The sequence below is a fragment of the Salmo trutta genome, chromosome 10, assembly GCF_901001165.1.
Source record: "Salmo trutta chromosome 10, fSalTru1.1, whole genome shotgun sequence".
In the NCBI taxonomy this organism is placed as follows: Eukaryota; Metazoa; Chordata; class Actinopteri; order Salmoniformes; family Salmonidae; genus Salmo; species Salmo trutta.
This window is the reverse complement of record NC_042966.1, coordinates 14,011,158-14,033,248: the sequence shown is the minus strand read 5'-3', so window position 1 is coordinate 14,033,248 and position 22,091 is coordinate 14,011,158. Positions and strand designations below refer to the sequence as shown.

The window sequence follows — 22,091 nt, the reverse complement described above, 5'->3', positions numbered from 1 at the left end:
GAGAGGAGGCACTGCTATGTGCTGGCCTCCATGGGAAGAGGGTGTGGTCCGGCCAGAGGGACAGATAACGGAGAGATGAACGAAGGGAGGGATATCAGTTCGAGGCCAGGGTCGCAAGTGGTGGTGACAGTCTATGGGCAATACAAGTTGAGGAAACCTGAAGGGGTACTTTGGGGAGAGGTGAAAATGCTGTGAACCTGCGAGGATGTAATAAACTACAGTTGAATGGATCAGGGCTTTATGATTCACAGCTTGGTGGAGGCAGGTTATAATTTCTCAGTAGAAATAGTTGGGCCTTGGCTGAGGGAGAGCTGGGGAGGACCAAGTGCACTTTGATCATGCAGATCTGTGGCTAATGTGTTTGACAGATGATAAAACTAGTGCAAAGGGGATAGGGAGTGGCTACACACTGATAACCTTTGATAGATCCGCTCATTGCTTTTCATTTGACTTCCACCTCTATAAAAAAGTGTAACACTTAAGCTTCGACTATGAAAGCGATCACACTCAGATAACACGGGAGATATCTACATTCATTTAGGCAGCAACACTGCCTTTACTAAGAAGCCAGTACTTGCAGTATATTATTGTTAATCAATATATCGCAACATATTTAGAGGACAGTGAAAACCATTGATCACCGTTATACTGTACTTGCATGCATATAGGCCTTAGGCCAAAATAATTGTTTTATAGAAACACTACTCTTCTATGGGTTAGCCTGTAACATTTTTATAAGCAGAGGGTCAACTAACTTCCTCTTTTGTCCTATTCTTTCGTTACCCACAAGAACAGAAACGCAGTGGCGGTTCTAGACCATTTCAACTGGGGGGGCCAAGCTGGGGCCAGTTGTACTGTTAGAGGGTCCAGTTACATTAGACGTTATTGTTGTCATATCGTTTTCTTCACTGCATTGCAGGTATTAGCAGGCAAAACACCATGTTCCGCGTTGCCACTGTCTAATAACGGATGTAAAAAAAAGAACGATAGCAAAAATTTGTTATGTAAAAATGATTTCATACTCCACATTTTGGGGGGCCACAATTGTTGTCACAGGGGCACTGGCCCCCCCCCGGCCCCTCCCCAGAACCGCTAGTGCAGAAACGGTTCCTCTTATGCTTTAAAACGATGTGTGCCAAAGCGGAAGTGAGTTTATATCGCATTCTAATTTTAAAAATGACCTTACTCAGCCCTTCTGCATTGTTCCAGGACCGGGTTAACCACCTGTTTGTAATACCGATAGTGCTCCACTTCTGGCCTGGATCCAGTCGAATTCGAGGAAAGTGTGGGGAAGAGGAGGATTGTGTCATGTTTTTTTTGTGGGTTGACATGTTTCATGGACGGTTTCCAATGTGGGTACAGCGTGTGTGTGTGTGTGTGTGTGGGCTGCGGCTGGCTGTAGGGAACACCCTCCGCACCAATAGGGGCCCCTGTGAACACTGCAACAGACACACTGGCCATCAGAAACCGTTCAAATGTCTTATGTCATTTAGTGACTTTGCAAACTCTGCCAGCTCTTGCAAAACTAACATTCCTGCTTCTGTTGTTCATTTTTGGCAGCTGGCTTGGGTTGTCAATGAAATCAGACATTTCGCTAGAGTAAAGGGGAAAAAGAGGAGATTCTGCAAAAGCTCCAAACATTAAGACAGGGAATTCACTTCCAAGAACAAAAAAAAAAAAAGAGTCATGCAATTGGCTAGGGTAGAATGCAATAAGCCTCTGGCAAAGACGTTGGCAAGCCACCCTGGATGAAAGGACACCTCTCCTCCCTAAAACTAGTGCTCCAGGAACCGTGTCAAACCGCTGACCCCAAATCCTCTGCAATATATTATGGGGAACAAAAAAGCCAGGAGACCACAGTGATTTATATCAGGCGTGCCATGTCCCGCCAGTGCTCCCTGAGTTCATTCATCTTTTGCAAACGATACACGGCCGTATTTCCCACTCATTTCCCCTGCAACGAAAGGAAAAGTGCTGTGAAGGCCAAGACACACCACAAGACGCGCACAAGCTATGACTGAGTATTCAGCCGGATACCAATCATAAAACCAAACACTTCAGACGAGACAACATGAACAATATGTTCAGAACTTGCCCGCTGTACATTTGACAGCTTGGATATGTGATTGATTGAAACCAAGGGCTTTGATTTCTTTCATATTGTTGCAGTTCTAAAGGGATAGTGGCCAGACCGTCGATCGCAAGGCAATAAATCAGAAATCATCAGAATAACATGTACACATCCAGTCCAATCATCTAATAAAACAACTTTTTAAATGTTTTTATTTAACCTTTATTTATACAGGTTTTCTCATTGAAATAACATCTATTTTTTCAAGAGAGACCTGGTCCTACAGCAGCAGGGGGGAGCAAAGTTTCAGACAAAACAACTTACATACACTAACGCAACATTGAACAAAACTATAGGCACACACACAGTACAACAATTACATATTACGTAACAAAGGACTCCAGTACCTTTGATAGTACAGACAATTTTGATATGGGTCGATAGTTGTCAAGTAGCGAAGGATCTCCACCTTTCAGGATAGGCAGTACAAAAACAGATTTCCATAACTTGGGGATTTCCTTAATGTCAAGCGTGAGGTTAAAAGTACATGTTAAGGGGGGAGCAATGATGTCTGCAGCTAGGTGTAGGAGGCGGGGGTCTAGATCATCAGGGCCAGGGGATTTCTTTCTATCAATTTCTTCCAGGGCTTTACGCACTTCTGAAACAGAGAAGGATGAGAAGGATGAGAAGGAGAACCTGGCAAAGGAGTGCACAGGGGTGTCAGGTAAATTCACAGAGGGCTCATTTATACCTTCAACCTTTTCAAATAAACTGCCTGCATCTAGAACATGCTGATTTAAGGCTTTCAGAATAGAGGTCCTCTCAGTTACAATCTCTGTCTCTACCAACAATTGTTTGGGAAGCTGTGTATCTTTTTTGCACTCCAAACCTTTCACTACTTTGCCAAGATTTGGAGGGATTATTTAAATTATCCGAAGTAGATTTAAGGAGGTGGTCTGCTTTCAGTTTTCGGGTCATAGCCACACCCATATTTCAAAGATGTTTAAAAGCCATCCAATCATCCTCTTTCTTTAGCCCACATAATAGCATTTTGTCCCCTTATGATTTTAGTAAGTTCATCAGTAAACCAAGGGTTCTTTCTGGGTTCTTTCTTTAAAGGGGCATGCCTATTGCATACATCCTGAAATGCGTTGTGGATGTAAGAAGAGGATAGTTTAACATCAGGGACTAATTCAATTATATTCCATTCCATGCTAGATACATAATGTAAAAAACCTTGAATATCAAACTGCTTCTAGTTTCTTTTCGTAATCACACGTGGAGATCGCTTAGGAGTTTTACCATCTCTCACACAGGAAATAGCACAGTGATCACTAATGTAATTTGCAAAAATACCAGAAGCATTAAAACGATGAGGAGTATTGGTTGAGATCAAATCAATCAAAGAGGATACTTTATAATCAACCTAGTTACACTGTTGACAATCTGGGTGAGATTATAGGTATTGCATAGAATTTAGAGATGATCGGAGTTAGATGTTAACCAATCCTGATTCAGATCACCCATCAAGACAAACTCAGAATTGACATGCTGTGATAACAATTCGAAAAAAAATACAATCCAGAGAGCCAGCAGTAGCAGATGGAGGTCTATAAACAACAAGCTACAACAATATCTAAAGATGAGCCGAGGTTTAGGTTCAAACACAGATATTCAAATTGCTTAGGTTTAGTAACAGAAGTCAGTACGACCGCCGAGAATTTGTCTTTTACGTATACAGCAACACCACCACCCGTAGATGTATGATCTGCACGAAAAACATTGTAACCATTTATGCCAATATTTTTGTCTCAAATAGATTTTTGGAGCCAGGATTCAGAAAGCATAAATACGTCAGGGTCGGCAGTTTTTATCCATATATTCACAAAATCAAGCTTCAGCAGAAGACTTCTTACATTCATATGCAGAAACTTCAGGCCACTCTGACTACTTAATTCGGCAGGGGTAAAAATGTCAGGACCTGGGTTAGATTGCACATTTCCAGACAGTAGAAGCAGCAAGATAATGGCAAGTCTAGATCGGGGGTTTTTACAGACGGGACTTGAACGACAATCCATAGTCACCAGTCTTTAACACCACACATTTCAGGAGATGTGTAAAGTCCAGAGACATGGTTCAGTACCAAGAGAACAGTCCTGACATGTAAGCGCAAGAGTCAGATTTCTCCCATGTTGTTTGGGAGAAATGTGCACAGTTCTCACGTGCATTTACGGAGCAAGAGGGTGGTTTCTCCCGAAACACGAGGGAGAAACAGTCATGTATTTCCTCATTCACAGAGCAACGGGCTCTAAAAGTATTGGCAACATTGTAAAAGCCAAGGGTAGACAACAGCAAAATGAGCGACAGCAGCATGTTTGTTTATTGCCTTATCAATTACCATGGGAGAAAACACAGTGCTAAGCACATAGAAAGTTAACAGAACAATCTAAGATATGTAGCCAGCGCAACGCAAAACCCTCGTTAAATGAGCTACGACTTCAAATGAAAAACGTTCCTAAATAATAATACAAAACACAGCAAGAATCACTAATCAAATAGTCCAACAGCAGATCAGTAAACAAGGATGCGATGTATGCGTATGATGTAGACGAGCAAAGCTCCGGGGGGAGAGAGGGAGGGAGAGAGAGTGGCGAGGGCACCTGTAGCAGACTGGGAGAGACAGACCTGGGCAGGCGGGGAGCAGTGCAGCAGGTAACAGGAGGCGGCCGAAGAGAGGCCCTCAACTAGGCAGAGATCCAGGGCGACGATAAATTATAAAATAACCGTTGGGCAGAAAACAAAACCATGAAGGTGATATAAATCGCTAACCAGAACGGTAATAAAAAAGGCTAAAATCCAGACCAGACTGGATGGTCAAGTAAAAGCAGGGAGCAAAATGTTTGGTGATCAGATCCAATGTGATGCTGTGTGCACACTGCCCACAAAATGAGGTTGAAAAAAAGACATGTACTCTTGCATTCACACTAAATCTATAGGTCTAAAAACAGTTAGAGGAACAGGTGCAGATAGGTAAGTCTTCCCATACTGTACTCCTAACCTAAGTTTGCTCAGAGCAACACAAAAGGAATTCTATGGAGGAAATAGTATCACTTTTTGCAAACAGAGCCATGCAATATTGAAACCTTAAGAACAACAGGCCTATACCTCGACCATCTCTACTATGTTAACCAAACGTAGAACACATGAAACCATTATCTAAAGACTAACTGCACAACAAAGAGCTGGACCTTTCAGATGCTTAAAAAAACACTAGATCCCTGCGGTTTAAGATGCTTCAAGAAACACTAGATCCCTGCGGTTTAAGATGCTTCAAGAAACACTAGATCCCTGCGGTTTCAGATGCTTCAAGAAACACTAGATCCCTGCGGATTCAGATGCTTCAAGAAACACTAGATCCCTGCGGATTCAGATGCTTCAAGAAACACTAGATCCCTGCGGTTTCAGATGCTTCAAGAAACACTAGATCCCTGCGGATTCAGATGTTTCAAGAAACACTAGATCCCCGCGGTTTCAGATACTTCAAGAAACACTAGATCCCTGCGGTTTCAGATGCTTCAAGAAACACTAGATCCCTGTGGTTTCAGATACTTTAAAAAAAATGGATCCCTGCGGAGACTCAGTCAAGGTGGTTCTGAGGGGTTTTACCAATAAACTTGTTCATTTCAAAAAGGGTCTGCAGAGAACAGATAAATCCACATTGACTCTGTTCAGCGAGATCAAAAGTAAAATTCATACAGTAGCTGCCAAAGATGATTTGATATAAAAAAAAAAATACTATTCTCTGTATGATTTGGCTTTCTAGACATGTTTTATTAGAATTACTGTTTGGGTAGATTTCTGCCCATTATCCGATGACTATTCTTATTCCCCATTTCTCTGCTCAACATAATGACAACACATTTCTCAGTGTCTCATATTTTCAGAATTTTGAGCAACCAGGACAGAGGAGGAAGTGTGAAGCAAGGGTTATTTTGGAGCTTGATTCTGTTTAAATGACTTCCAGACTGCATCCTCATGGGGGCAGGGACTGGCTCCAGCTCACATCTGTTACTGCCCCCCTCTGTCCAGTCCCTCGCACTGCACCACAATCACATTTTTGCTAAACATAATGCATAATGAATGAATCTGACAGTCATTACAACCACCCACATCTAGAAAATATATCTTATCTACTGTATATAATTTGCATCAAATATATAAAGGCAAACCAATGTATGGTTATCTTAAACATGATATATAAATATACACTGGGTGTACAAAACATTAGGAACACCTGTTCTTTCTTGACATAGACTGACCATGTAAATCCAGGTGAAAGCTATGATCCCATATTGATGTCACTTGTTAAATCCACTTCCATCAGTGTAGATGAAAGGGAGGAGACAGGTTAAAGAAGGATTTTTTTAGCCTTAAGACACGGATTGTGTATGTGTGCCATTCAGAGGGTGAATGGGCAAGACAAAATATTTAAGTGCCTTTGAACAGGGTACGGTAGTAGGTGCCAGGGGCACTGGTTTGTGTGCAACACTGCTGGGTTTTTCACGCTCAACAGTTTCTTGTGTGTATCAAGAATGGTCCACCACCCAAAAGACGTCCAGCCAAATTGACACAACTGTGGAATGCTTTTGACACCTTGTAGACTTTTGACACCTTGTAGAATTGAGGCTGTTCTGAGGGCAAAAGAAAGGTAGCAACTCAATATTAGGAAGGCGTTCCTAATGTTTGGTATACTCAGTGTATAAGTAGCCTTGTTGCACAAGCCTTGGCTTGGAAGAGCCGGAAGGGCTCATTAGGGGAAGGATGCTATTTCTTGTTTCTGTAGCGTAAGGCAGCTTCATGTGTACCGCTTGGACAGGACGCTAGTCTATTGCCGGGCCTATTCAGAGTGTGACTACAGTATATACACTATATATACAAAAGTATGTGGACACCCCTTCAAATTAACACCTGTTGCTGACAGGTGTATAAAATCGAGCACACAGCCATGCAATCTCGATAGATACATTTGCAGTAAAATTACCTTACTGAAGTGCTCAGTGACTTTCAATGTGGCACCGTCATAGGATGCCACCTTTCCAACAAGTCAGTTCATCAAATTTCTTCCCTACTAGAGCTGCCCCGGTCAACTCTAAGTGCTGTTATTGTGAAGTGGAAATATCTAGGAGCAACAATGGCTCAGCCACGAAGTCGTAGGCCCCACAAGCTCACAGAACGGGACCGCCGAGTACTGAAGCGCACCAAAAAAAATTGTCTGTCCTCAGCTGCAACACTCACTACCGAGTTCCAAACTGCCTCTGGAAGCAACGTCAGGACAATAACTGTTCGTCGTGAGCGTCATGAAATTGGTTTCCATAGCCGAGCAGCCGCACACAAGCCTAAGTTCACAATGCCAAGTGTCGGCTGGAGTGGTGTAAAGCTTGCTGTCTTTGGACTCTGGAGCAGTGGAAACACGTTCTCTGGAGTGATTAAATCGCACTTCACCATCTGGCAGTCTGGCTACCTTCCCCAATGCCTAGCACCAACTGTAAAGTTTGGTGGAGGAGGAATAATGGTTCGGGCTAGGCCCCTTAGTTCCAGTAAAAGGAAATCTTAACGCTACAGCATACAGTGACATTCTAGACGATTCTGTGCTTCCAACTTTTTCCTGTTTGTGCCCCTGTGCACAAAGCGAGGTCCATACAGAAATGGTTTGTCGAGATCGGTGTGGAAGAACTTGACTGGCCTACACAGAGCCCTGACCTCAACCCCATCGAACACCTTTGGGATGAATTGGAACGCCGACTGTGAGCCAGACCTAATCGCCCAAAATCAGTGCCCGACCTCACTAATGCTTGTGGCTGAATGGAAGCAAATCTCCGCTGCAATGTTCCAACATCTAGTGTAAAGCCTTCCCAGAAGAGTGGAAGCTGTTATAGCAGCAAAATCATGGACATTAATAACTCCACATTAATGTCCATGATTTTGGAATGAGATGTTCGATGAGCAGTGTATATTCATACAGTAACAATTGTTTTTCCAATGATGTTGAGTGTTCTAGAATGAACCTACACATTCTAGGGGCATTTGCTGTTACTTACAACACACCCGATGAATACACACTTACAATCAATCCATGATGAGTTCAACACACTACATGCAGACAGATGGTTCGGTTGGGTCAGATTTAATTTGACCGAAAGACTATAGCGAGAAGAAAATATGCATGCAAGTGTCAAAAGATCTGTGTATAAATTACAAACAACAAAGGAGCCGGGGCTCTGAAGAATGCTCCCAAATGACTCCAGCCTGTCTCTGTAAAGCAGAACCATTTGTATGGATAGAGTTTCTCACAGTAAACCTAAGCCCAAAAGGCACAGAGCACATTTCTCAAATGAATCCATAAATCCATTTCTAAGTCATGGGGGCTTTGAAGTCATTTCTATGGCTTTGAATGAAAGCAGTCAAACTGGGCCAACTAACTAGCTTTGGAATTTGTCTATTAAGTGAACTCACTAGCAGCTCATTATGCACTTTTACCCCTACCCACATGTACATACTGTATTATCTCAATTACCTCAACTACTTCGTACCACTGAGCGTTGACTCGGTACTGGTATTCCTTGCATATAGCCTCGTTATTGTTTAAATTGTGTTACTATTTCCTTTTTTATTTAGCAAATATTTGTCTTACTTTTTAACTCTGCGTTGTTGGGAATGTCTACAGTAAGCATTTTACAGTAAAGTCGGTGCATGTGACCAGCATGTGACCAATAAAATTTGATTTGATCCCCAGTAGAGAATTTTTAAAAACATTTTCTCGAGACAACTCTGTGAATATTGTAGAGACAGGTTATTCGATACGCAATACTTACTGAGGCTCTGTCTTAATTTAAATAACCTATTCCCCATTGTTCCTTAAGATTCAGTGAATCTTGAATTGGACTGATATTTACTGTTTGTACAGTACATGTCACAGTCATTCAGTATATGGTAACATAGCTGACACCATTACTTCAGCCAGACTATAGTTCCTTTCAGGTGTACCTCACAGCTTTAACTGTCATTCACAGTGCAGCAGAGTTCAAGAAGATATCCCTGCTTCACCAACTCATCCTCTACAGTCGTGGCCAAAAGTTTTGAGAATGACACAAATATTCATTTTCACAAAGTCTGCTGCTTCAGTGTCTTTAGATATTTTTGTCAGATGTTACTATGGAATACTGAAGTATAATTGCAAGCGTTTCATAAGTGTCGAAGGCTTTTATTGACAATTCCATGAAGTTGATGCAAAGAGTCAATATTTGCAGTGTTGACCCTTCTTTTTCAAGACCTCTGCAATCCGCCCTGGCATGCTGTCAATTAAATTCTGGGCCACATCCTGACTGACGGCAGCCCATTCTTGCATAATCAATGCTTGGAGTTTGTCAGAATTTGTGGGTTTTTGTTTGTCTACCCGCCTCTTGCGGATTGACCAGAAGGTCTCAAATGGGATTAAGGTCTGGGGAGTTTCCTGGCCATGGACCCAAAATATTTATGTTTTGTTCCCTGAGCCACTTAGTTATCACTTATGGCAAGGTGCTCCATCAGGCTGGAAAAGGCATTGTTCGTCACCAAACTGTTCCTGGATGGTTGGGAGAAGTTGCTCTCGGAGGATGTGTTGGTACCATTCTTTATTCATGGCTGTGTTCTTAGGCAAAATTGTAAGTGAGCCCACTACCTTGGCTGAGAAGCAACACCACACATGAATGGTCTCTGGATGCTTTACTGTTGGCATGACACAGGACTGATGCTAGCGCTCACCTTGTCTTCTCCGGACAAGTTTTTTTCCGGATGCCCCAAACAATTGGAAAGGGGATTCATCAGAGAAAATGACTTTAGCCCAGTCCTCAGCAGTCCAATCCCTGTACCTTTTGCAGAATATCAGTCTGTCCCTGATGTTTTTCCTGGAGAGAAGTGGCTTCTTTGCTGCCCTTCTTGACACCAGGCCATCCTCCAAAAATCTTCGCCTCACTGTGCGTGCAGATGCACTCACACCTGCCTGCTGCCATTCCTGAGCAAGCTCTGTACTGGCGGTGCCCCAATCCCGCAGCTTAATCAACTTTAGGAGACGGTCCTTTCGCTTGCTGGACTTTCTTGGGCGCCCTGAAGTCTTCTTCACAACAATTGAACCGCTCTCCTTGAAGTTCTTGATGATCCAAGGCAAAATCCTTGCCTGTGAAGCCCTTTTTGTGCAAAGCAAATGATGACGGCACGTGTTTCCTTGCAGGTAACCATGGTTGACAGAGGAAGAACAATGATTCCAAGCACCACCCTCCTTTTGAAGCTGCCAGTCTGTTATTCGAACTCAATCAGCATGACAGAGTGATCTCCAGCCTTGTCCTTGTCAACACTCACACCTGTGTTAACGAGAGAATCACTGACATGATGTAAGCTGGTCCTTTTGTGGCAGGGCTGAATTGCAGTGGAAATGTTTTTTGGGGATTCAGTTCATTTGCATGGCAAAAAGGGACTTTGCAATTAATTGCAATTCATCTGATCACTCTTCATAACATTCTGGAGTATATGCAAATTGCCATCATACAAACTGAGGCAGTATACTTTCTAAAAAATGTATATTTGTGTCATTCTCAAAACTTTTGGCCATGACTGTACTGCCCTACTTCGACTATCCTCAACCTTCTGTGCGTGATACCAAACTAGTCATTCGGAATTCAGCATCTCAGACCATCTCTTCACCCTAATAGCAATAGGCACTGTTTCCTCCACCGTTTTCACTTGTCTTATTCCCTTTTTCAGTCCAGCGGCTCATTTGGAATGCAGCGACTTCTGCTCACACTCTGCATTATTCACCGTTTCCAAGAAACTCTACGCACCCTGGAGGACTATGCCTTCCTCTCCCATTTCCATATTCGTCCTTTAGGAATCTACACTACACTGCGTTAGGGTTTCGAAATCTCACTTGGAGAATACAAATTTGGCTGTGGATGCGAGCCCCTCGCAGCCAGAGAGACAGCTGGAGACTGATTTAACATGCGACTGGAGGGACCCGGTCAACGGTGTGGCAGCCAAGGACAGGCTCTGTGTTTGTTGGTCTACTGGTGGGGCCTAATCACCCACCGACCAGCCAGTCAGCTGTCTTTCTGTCTGTCTGGAGAGGCCAGAGTGATGCATTCATACATATGTGTTGGTGTGAGGAGCAAATATCAAGTAAGATTTCTCATAACACCCAATTTCTTAAGTCAGAGGAATGATGGGGAGCTTCATCATGAACATCAAATTAAGTAGCAGCTTGTTGTCAGAGCCAAGGTCCAACAATGTCCAGCATACCTGGAGAAATTGGGGTTAAGTGCCTTGCTCAAGGGCACAATGGCAGATTTTTCTACCTTGTCGGCTCTGGGATTTGAACCAGTTACGTTTCAGTTACTGGCACAACGCTCTAACCTTGAGGTTACCTTAAGACCTGGCTGTCTCCAGATATGCCAAAACTCACATCTAGCTAGAGGCAGAGGTGAACTAGACAATATCTGAATATCTCACATATTGTTCAATGCAAATATTTTACTGATTAGAAACAAAAACATAGGCTGTATATACACTGAGTTTACCAAACATTTGGAACACCTTCCTAATATTGAGTTGTAGCTTTCACCTGGATTAACCTGGTCAGTCTGTCATGGAAAGAGTAGGTGTTCCTAATGTGTGTACACTCAGTGTACAGTATATCAGGGGTACACAACTCAGGCCCTCAAGATCCTCAGTCCAGCTGTTTTTTCCCTCCTTGGATCCTAATTGGTAAAAGGCCAGGATGAAAAAGGAGCAGCATACAGCACATAGGCCCTCAAAGACTGGAGCTGTGTAGTATTATGACTAACCATGCATATGTCTGTGCTTCAGCGGATGGTGGGTAGATCAATACTCACAGGAGCCCACGTCTCCTTGCAGCTGTAGGATCTGCGGTAAGGCCACGGTGAGGGCCACAGCGTCAAACTGCTCCGTGGCCGTGCCCTTCCGACACACCTCCCAGCTCGTGCCCTTCTGGTAGATGTGGGTGACTTGGTGGTTAAAGAACACCTCTGCCTCTGCCTGGGTGCAGAGATGCAGAGTCGACAATGTTGCAGTGAAAGAGAGGGACAGACGGAGGGAGAGAAGGAGAGAAAGAGAGAGGCGGTGAGGAAAAATCGAGAGAGGATGTCAAATACAGAGAACCTGTTTGATTGTGCATCACTGGGGAAATGATTCAAACTTTGTGGTTAATGATACACACAGCCTGGAGATGGTTACACACACACACGCTCTGCCGCACATGGCGGTGGCAAGCGACGAGTAGAACAGTATGTTACCTCACCACAAACAGTAATCAAATGATGCACAATGAGGAGGAAACACAGGACGACATAGTGAATAAGGACGCGGAGTTGTACATTCCAGAATTAGACTACAGAATCTCTTTAGAGATGAAGAACCAGGTTAGGCGCACCATAGAGGTCCAGAAAAAATATAGATGGAGCCCTCAACCTCTTTTTAGTGGAGACTGGAAATAAAATAGCTGTTGTTGCACGAGGGTTGTGATTTGATCTGCTAACACTGTACTATTAGGTTTTGTAGGCATCAATTCCTGTGAATGTTTTCTAAAAGGCCTGGACTGGGTAATACTGTAGATATCCCCCTCCTTTATCTGTTGACAACCCTCTTCTGTCGGGTTGCTAACGACTTGCAACCTTTGACCTCGTATGACATTAACCTAGTATGACATTCTGCTATCTTATACTCAATAGACAACGATACAAGCGAATCACATCTCCAACAAGGTCCTTGTCAAAGATATTTGAGACAGACATGAAATGTGTGCTCTTCAAATACAAGGTAAAAAGGGTAGGAGACAGGGCTACCTGACTGCTTGAGGAAATGTTTGACGATGGAGGACACTCCTGTTGGAGTGACATAGTTTTAATGGCCTCCATCCATCACCGCGCCTTCCACTGAGGACGACAGGGGCTTCAGAACACCATGGGCCAGCAGCTCTTCATAGAAACTGAAACACAATGTGATGAAGATGAGAGCCATCTTGGAACCCAAAGAATAACTTGCTCAAAGTTGACAGAACAAACAGACACCAATGGATTGACATTTGTTGAGTCCCCTTACAAACATAATTGGTAAAATGTTGTAAAATATGTTCACATTTGATTATGCTAGTAATATATTGCCATACTTAGTCTGGTAGCCAACCTTCAAAAAGGTATTTCGTTTGAGATACCCCTACCCGAGGCACAACAAAACACAACCACATTTTTTCACATCTCTTAACGTCTCCCATACACAGTACCAGTCAAAAGTTGGGACACACCTACTCATTCCAGAGTTTTTCTTTATTTCTACCATTTTCTACATTGAAGAATAATAGTGAAGGCATCAATACTACGAAATAAAACATATGGAATCATGTACAGTTGAAGTCGGAAGTTTACATACACTTAGGTTGGAGTCATTAAAACTCGTTTTTCTACCACTCCACAAATTTCTTGTTAACAAACTATAGTTTTGGCAAGTCAGTTAGGACATCTACTTTGTGCATGACACAAGTAATTTTTCCAACAATTGTTTACAGAAATTATTTCACTTATAATTCACTGCATCACAATTCCAGTGGGTCAGAATTTTACAAACAGCCTTCCAAGCCTTTAACCAGCTTGGAAAATTACAGAAAATGATGTCATGGCTTTAGAAGCTTCTGATAGGCTAATTGACATCATTTGAGTCAATTGGAGGTGTACCTGTGGATGTATTTCAAGGACTACCTTCAAACTCTTTGCTCTTTGCTTGACATCATGGGAAAATCAAAAGAAATCAGCCAAGACCTCAGAAAAAAATTTGTGGACCTCCACAAGTCTGGTTCTTCCTTGGGAGCAATTTCCAAACACCTGAAGGTACCACATTCATCTGTATAAACAATTGTACGCAAGTATAAAAACCATGGGACCACGGAGCCGTCATACCGCTCAGGAAGGAGACGCGTTCTGTCTCCTAGAGATAAACGTACTTTGGTGCGAAAAGTGCAAATCAATCCCAGAACAACAGCAAACCTTGTGAACATGCTGGAGGAAACGGGTACAAAAGTATCTATATCCACAGTAAAACGAGTCCTATATTGACCTAATCTGAAAGGCCGCTCAGCAAGGAAGAAGCCACTGCTCCAAAACCATCATATAAAAGCCAGACTATGGTTTGCAACTGCACATGGGGACAAAGATCGTAGTTTTTGGAGAAATGTCCTCTGGTCTGATGAAACAAAAATAGAACTGTTTGGCCATAATGATCATCATTATTATTAGAGGAAAAAGGGGGATGCTTGCAAGCCAAAGAACACCATCCCAACTGTGAAGCACGGGAGTGGCAGCATCATGTTGTGGGGGTGCTTTGCTGCAGGAGGGACTGGTGCACTTCACAAAATAGATGGCATCAGGAGGGATGAAAATTATGTGGATATATTGAAGCAAGACATCAGTCAGAAAGTTAAAGCTTTGTCGCAAACGGGTCTTCCAAATGAACAATGACCCCAAGCATACTTGTAGCAAAATGGCTTAAGGACAACACAGTCAAGGTATTGGAGTGGCCATCACAAAGCACTGACCTATATCATATAGAACATTTGTGGGCAGAACTGAAAAAGCGTGTGCGAGCAAGGAGACTTACAAACCTGACACAGTTACACCAGCTCTGTCAGGAGGAATGGGCCAAAATTCACCCAACTTATTGTGGGAAGCTTGTGGAAGGCTACCCGATACGTTTGACCCAAGTTAAACAATTTAATTTAATTCTTAAAATAAAGTGGTGATCCTAACTGACCTAAGACATGGACTTTTTACTAGGATTAAATGTCAGGAATTGTAAAAAAAAAAAAAAAAAAAAGTTTAAATGTTTAAATGTATTTGTTTAAATGTATTTGGCTAAGGTGTATGTAAACGTCCGACTTCAACTGTATATATTGTGTCTTGCCCATTCACCCTCTGAATGGCACACATACACAATCCTTGTCTCAAGGCTTAAAAAGTATTCTATATTCTATACCTGTCTCCTCCCTCTTACACTGATTGAAGTGGATTTAACAAGTGACATCAATAAGGGATCATACCTTTCACCTGGATTCACCTGGTCAGTCTGTCATGGAAATAGCAGGTGTTCATAATGTTTTGAACAATCAGTGTATGCATAAACATTGAAATGATAATAACTCAAACTAGATGGTACCTGTACATGAAGTAAAGTTGTGAGGGTTGCTTTAGCTCTTCAAAAGTATTTTTGTGGTAGTGGAAGAAGTTTAAAAAGTTTAACCTTACTATTTAAAGGAAATTAGTTATATTGAACAAAAATATAAACACAACATGTAAAGTGTTGGTCCCATGTTTCATGAGCTGAAATAAAAGATCACAGAATTGTTCCATACGCACAAAAATCTTATTTCTCTCAAATTGTGCACAAATTTGTTTACATCCGTTAGTGAGAATTTCTCCTTCGCCAAGATAATCCATCCACCGGACAGGTGTGGCATATCAAGAAGCTGATTAAACAGCATGATCATTACACAGGTGCACCTTGTGCGGGGGACAATAAAAGGCCACTATAAAATGTGGCAGTTTTGTCAAACACACAATGCCACAGATGTCTCAAGTTTTGAGGGAGCGGCCAACTGGCATGCTGACTGCAGGAATGTCCAGCAGAGAATGTTGCCAGAGAATTGAACGCCTTCAACGTTGTTTTAGAGAATTTGGCAGTACGTCCAACCGGCCTCACAACAGCAGACCACGTGTAACCATTTCGCTACACTACAAGCATTTCGCCACACCACAATCATTTCTCTACACTCGCATTAACATTTGCTAACCATGTGTATGTGACCAATAAAATTTGATTTGATTTCGACCATGCTAGCCCAGGACCTGCGGGATCGTCTGAGATCAGCCACCCGGACAGCTGATGAAACTGTGGGTTTGCACAACCGACAAATTTCTGCACAAACTGTCAGGGAAGCTCATCTGCGTGCACGTCATCCTCACAGGGTCTTGACCTGACTGAAATTTGGCGTCATAATGACTTTAGTGGGCAAATGCTCACCATCGATGGCCACTGGCACGCTGGAGAAGTGTGCTTTTCACGGATGAATCCTGGTTTCAACTGTAGCAGGCATATGGCAGACAGTGTGTGAATGGCGTCGTATGGGCGAGCAGTTTGCTGACATCAACGTTGTGAACAAAGTGCCCCATAGCCGCGGTGGGGTTATGGTATGGGCAGGCATAAGCTACGGACACAATTGCATTTTAACGATGGCAAGTTGAATGCACAGAGATACCGTGACGAGATCCTGATGCCCATTGTCGTGCCATTCATCCGCCGCCATCACCTCATGTTTCAGCACGATAATGCACGGCCCCATGTCGCAAGGATCTGTACACAATTCCTGGAAGCAAAAAATGTCCCAGATCTTCCATGGCCTGCATACTCACCAGATATGTGACCCATTTAGCATGCTTGGGATGCTCTGGATTGATGTGTGACAGCGTGTTCCAGTTCCCGCCAATATCCAGCAACTTTGCACAGCCATTGAAGAGGATTGGGACAACATTCTACAGACCACAATCAACAGCCTGATCAACTCTATACAAAGCAGAGGTGTCATGCTGCATGAGGCAAATGTTGGTCACACCAGACATTCACTGATTTTCTGATCCATGCCTCTACCTTTCTTTTTTAAGGTATTGGTCACCAACAGATGCATATCTGTATTCCCAGTCATGTGAAATCCATAGATTAGGTCCTAATGAATTAATTTCAATTGTCTGATTTCCTTATAAACTCAGCAAAAAAAGAAAAGTCCTCTCACTGTCAACTGCGTTTATTTTCAGCAAACTTAACATGTGTAAATATTTGTATGACCATAACAACTTTCAACAACTGTGTCATAAACTGAACAAGTTCCACAGACATGTGACTAACAGAAATGGAATGTGTCCCTGAACAAAGGGGGGTCAAAATCAAAAGTAACAGTCAGTATCTGGTGTGGCCACCAGCTGCATTAAATACTGCAGTGCATCTCCTCCTCATGGACTGCACCAGATTTGCCAGTTCTTGCTGTGAGATGTTACTCCACTCTTCCACCAAGGCACTTGCAAGTTCCCGGACATTTCTGGGGGGAATGGCCCTGGCCCTCACCCTCCGATCCAACAGGTCCCAGGCGTGCTCAATGGGATTGAGATCCGGGCTCTTCGCTGGCCATGGCAGAACACTGACAGTCCTGTCTTGCAGGAAATTATGCACAGAACGAGCAGTATGGCTGGTGGCATTGTCATGCTGGAGGGTCATGTCAGGATGTGCCTGCAGGAAGAGTACCACATGAGGGAGGAGGATGTCTTCCCTGTAACGCACAGCGTTGAGATTGCCTGCAATGACAACAAGCTCAGTCCAATGATGCTGTTTCACACCGCCCCAGACCATAACGGACCCTCCACCTCCCTATCAATCCCGCTCCAGAGTACAATCCTCAGTGTAAAGCTCATTCCTTCGACGATAAACGCGAATCCGACCATCACCCCTGGTGAGACATAACCCGCGACTCGTCAGTGAAGATCACGTTTTGCCAGTCCTGTCTGGTCCAGCGACGGTGGGTTTGTGCCCATAGGCGACGTTGTTGCCGGTGATGTCTGGTGAGGACCTGCCTTACAACAGGCCTACAAGCCCTTAGTCCAGCCTCTCTCAGCCTATTGAGGACAGTCTGAGCACTGTTGGAGGGATTCCTGGTGTAACTCGGGCAGTTGTTGTTGCCATCCTGTACCTGTCCCGCAGGTGTGATGTTCGGATCTACCGATCCTGTGCAGGTGTTGTTACACGTGGTCTGTAACTGCGAGGATGATCAGCTGTCCGTCCTGTCTCCCTGTAGCACTGTCTTAGGTGTCTCACAGTACGAACATTGCAATTTATTGCCCTGGCCACATCTGCAGTCCTCATGCCTTCTTGCAGCATGCCTAAGGCAAGTTCACGCAGATGAGCAGGGACACTGGGCATCTTTCTTTTTGTGTTTTTCAGAGTCAGTAGGAACCTCATTAGTGTCCTAAGTTTTCATAACTGTGACCTTAATTGCCTATCGTCTGTAAGATGTTAGTGTCTTAACGACCGTTCCACAGGTGCATGTTCATTAATTGTTTATGGTTCATTGAACAAGCATGGGAAACAGAGTTTAAACCCTTTATAATGAAGATTTGTGAAGTTATTTGGATTTTTACGAATTATCTTTGAAAGACAAGGTCCTGAAAAAGGGACATTTCTTTTTTTGCTGAGTTTACAGTCGGACTACTACACTTGTATACAGTGTCCTACTATATACCACAGTATATGACAACTATAATAATAGAGCACAGAAGACAATGAGACATTGTTGAAGTTTTAAATAAATAAACACTTTTTCCCACAACGTATTTGGACCAGTGGGATGTTCATGAAGTCATCTATGGGCTGGAGGAGGATCAGTGGGAAGAGGTACCCACTGGCCGGAAAGGGGGAACCCCTTCCCTCTGAGCACCTCAGCCCCCAAATCAAAACAAATGTTATTAGTCACATGCACTGAATACCACAGGTGTAGGCCATACAGTTTAATGCTTACTTACGAGCCCCTAACCAACTATGCAGTTTTAAAAAAATATGGATTAGAATAAGAGATGGGGGGGGGGGGGGGGCACACGTTAACTGAGCATAGCATACATAGGGCCCTATAAAAATCTAATTTGTTCCCTGATTCCATTTAGGTTTCCATATTTTTTTTCTCTCTCAAAATATAACTTTTTAAATTAAAAAAAATACACAATTGGACATTCTAAGTCCACAACAGTGCTTAAACCTGTTGAGGCCAGGGGGCAGGATCTAATCCCGGTATTGGGATTCATTGTCATGTGACCATGGCGGGGAATTCAAAACTGCAAGAGTAATTATTTCAAATAATCAAATAATCAACTATTTTCCTCCATTTGAAAGATATATCTCCTAAATCTAACCACGCTGTCCGATTTTCAGAGGCATTACGGAGAATGCATAAAGTTAGGTTATGTGAGGAGAGTACATTGACAATAGCTGCGTGTAATGTTTAGCCAATTCAAAGAAGGGCATCAACAGACAGAAAACTAGCTAGAATTATGCACTTACCTTTGACAATCTGCATCAGATGACACTCATAGGACATTATGTTATACAATACATGCATTTTTAGTTCCATCAAGTTCATATTTATATCCAAAAACAGCATTTACAGTCGCGGTGAAATTCAGAATTTTTTTCGGCTCGAATGCACCCAGTGAATCCAGCATTACAAATCACGGAATTACTATTCGAAAACATTGGTAAATTATAATATTGTCATTCAAAGAATAATATATTATCATCTCGTAATTGCTACCGAATGGCCAGATCTCAAAATAACTTTACTGGGAAATCACATTTTGCATAAACTGGGTACTATGCTAACAACAATAAGCTATATGCTAAGCTAAGCTAAGCTATACCGTTAGCATTAGCATCATCTAATATCGATAATAACATTCTAAATATCCCCTTACCTTTGATTATCTCCATCAGAAGGCGCTGCCAGAGATCCCAGGTCCAGAACAAATGTGGTTTCTTTTGACAAAGTTCATAATTTATGTCCAAATAGTTAGCGTTCAGTAGGCTCCCACAAAATGAGGTGGGCAGTGTAAAGTCACGTCGAAAAGCTAAAGAAAACCTAGTAAATAATCTATTTACGTTTGTTTAAACATGTCAAACGTTGTTTAGCATTAATCTTTTGGTCCATTTTTAACGTGAAACATCAGTAAACATCGGTAATATTTTCACACAACCTATCAAGTGTCTAGAATAAACGATAATGACAAAGACACTCTTCTCAGATTCATGCGCAGGCGCAAAAAATGAAGTGATGACGTGTCAACTTGTAAGCTTTCTAATTCGGTCTGTATTCATGACAGATGCTTCCAACAACTTTCTAAAGATCGTTGACATCTAGTGGAAGCCGTAGGAGTTGCGAACTGAATCCTTTCTCACTGTGGTATCTTTAAAACAATGACACTAAATAGTACAGTCACAAAATTCTCATTTTTTTTAATCTATTTTTCACAGGTTTTTGCCTGCAATATGAGTTTTGTTATACTTACAGACACCATTCAAACTGTTTTAGAAAATTCAGAGTGTTTTCTATCCAAACCTAAACAATAATATGCATATTCTAGCTTCTGAGTTGGTGTAGGAGGCAGTTAAAAATGCGCACATATTTTTTTCCACATCAGGAGATCACTTTTGAGTTGTATTTTTGGGAATAGTTACCCTTTAATGCAGGTGAACTCCAGCAAGAGCCCATTGTTGTTTGGTTAGCAATGTTTCTGTAGCGCTCATGTGATTACAGAGCTTGCAAAACAATTGGCCATTGGATTGATGCAAATAATCCTTATATTTTTTTTATGTGGTTACTAAAACAGCTGTATCATTAGATTGGGAGCAGATATCTTTGTTTCAATTTCAGATTTGAATAGCAGATATGTAGAAGATGATGTCATATGCTCCAACATTTTCTAACTTGTTGGGAAAGTGGCAAAGTTGCTGATTTGTGTCATAAATTGCATTGTTGCATTTAAGTGAATGGAATGTTGGAAGGGATGACAATGGGACATTCAGAATGTAGACGAAATCCCAAAGAAGTGGATGAAGGACAAAAAGAAAGAAAAAACATGTAGAGTTTAAAAAGTATAAAAAAAGTTTGTATACAAGCAACTTAACCCAGACTGGTCTACACGTTTTAAAGTTTGAACAAAGTATCTCCCTTGGGGAAAAAAAGCATCTACCCCTGATTTTTCCATGCTAGTATTTGGTTTGCAGTGGGGGTTGTAAAAACCTACCTGTCTCCCTCTACGACAGGGGTAGGCAACCCTGATCCTGGAATGCCGCAGGCACTTTAAGTTTTTTATTTAACCAACTGAACCTGGAAGACCAGGTGTGTTGAATTTAGGCAACCACTGAACTGATCAATTAACTCAGTTGGTCAGGTGTGGTGCCTAGTTGGAACAAAATCCTGCAGTACATGCTGCACTCTAGGAACAGGGTTGCAACAGGGTCTACGACCTGTGCAACAATGTATAATTTTACAAATACAATCTCTCCTCTGCCAGTAGGCTAGCTAGCCCAAGAATGAACATTAAACAAATTATTACCCATGCAAACCATAAACACTCAAAATTCCATTAACCAGCACAAGTATGTGAATTCGACCATTTCAACCACACCCGTTGCTGACAGGTGTATAAAATTGAGCCCACGCTGTGCAATCTCCTTAGGAAAACATTGGCAGTAGAATGGCCTTCCTGAAGAGCTCAGTGACTTTCAACGTGACACCATCATAGTATGCCACCTTTCCAACAAGTCAGTTCGTCAAATTTCTTCCCTACTAGAGCTGCCCCTGTCAACTATAAGACTTGTTATTGTGAAGTGGAAATGTCTAGGAGCAACAACGGCTCAGCCACGAAGTGGTAGGCCATACAAGCTCACAGAGCGGGACTGCCGAGTGCTAAAGCATGAATTCCAAACTGCCTCTGGCTCGGACTTGCTAACCATAATAGTTGTTGCCTATTTTTTTTATTTTACCTTTATTTAACTAGGCAAGTCAGTTAAGAACAATTTCTTATTTTCAATGGCGTCCTAGGAACAGTGGGTTAACTGCCTTGTTCAGGGGCAGAAAGACAGAGTTTTACCTTGTCAGCTCAGGGATTCAATCTTGCAACCTTTTGGTTACTAGTCCAACGCTCTAACTACTAGGCTACCTGCCGCCCAAATGTAGGCCTATTGGATATTTATTAAATCATTATTTATTATTTATTAAAGTTCTTGTAGCTCATTTTCATTAAATCTCTACTAGTTAGCTACAAGCCAATGATTTGTTTAGCATAGTAACGTTGAATGAAAAGAATGATTAGAATTAACGACCGGGTCAAAACAT

General features: G+C 42.4%; 1 protein-coding gene across 1 annotated transcript in view; it reads right to left on the bottom strand.

Moving 5' to 3' along the window:
* LOC115201166 (renalase-like) overlaps positions 1 to 22,091 on the bottom strand; it is a 52,618-nt gene that overhangs the window by 27,724 nt on the left and 2,803 nt on the right. The window contains 2 exon segments of the mRNA XM_029764518.1: positions 11,992 to 12,154; positions 12,961 to 13,103. Coding sequence (XP_029620378.1) covers positions 11,992 to 12,154; positions 12,961 to 13,032 — 235 coding nt within the window. The 5' untranslated portion in view covers positions 13,033 to 13,103.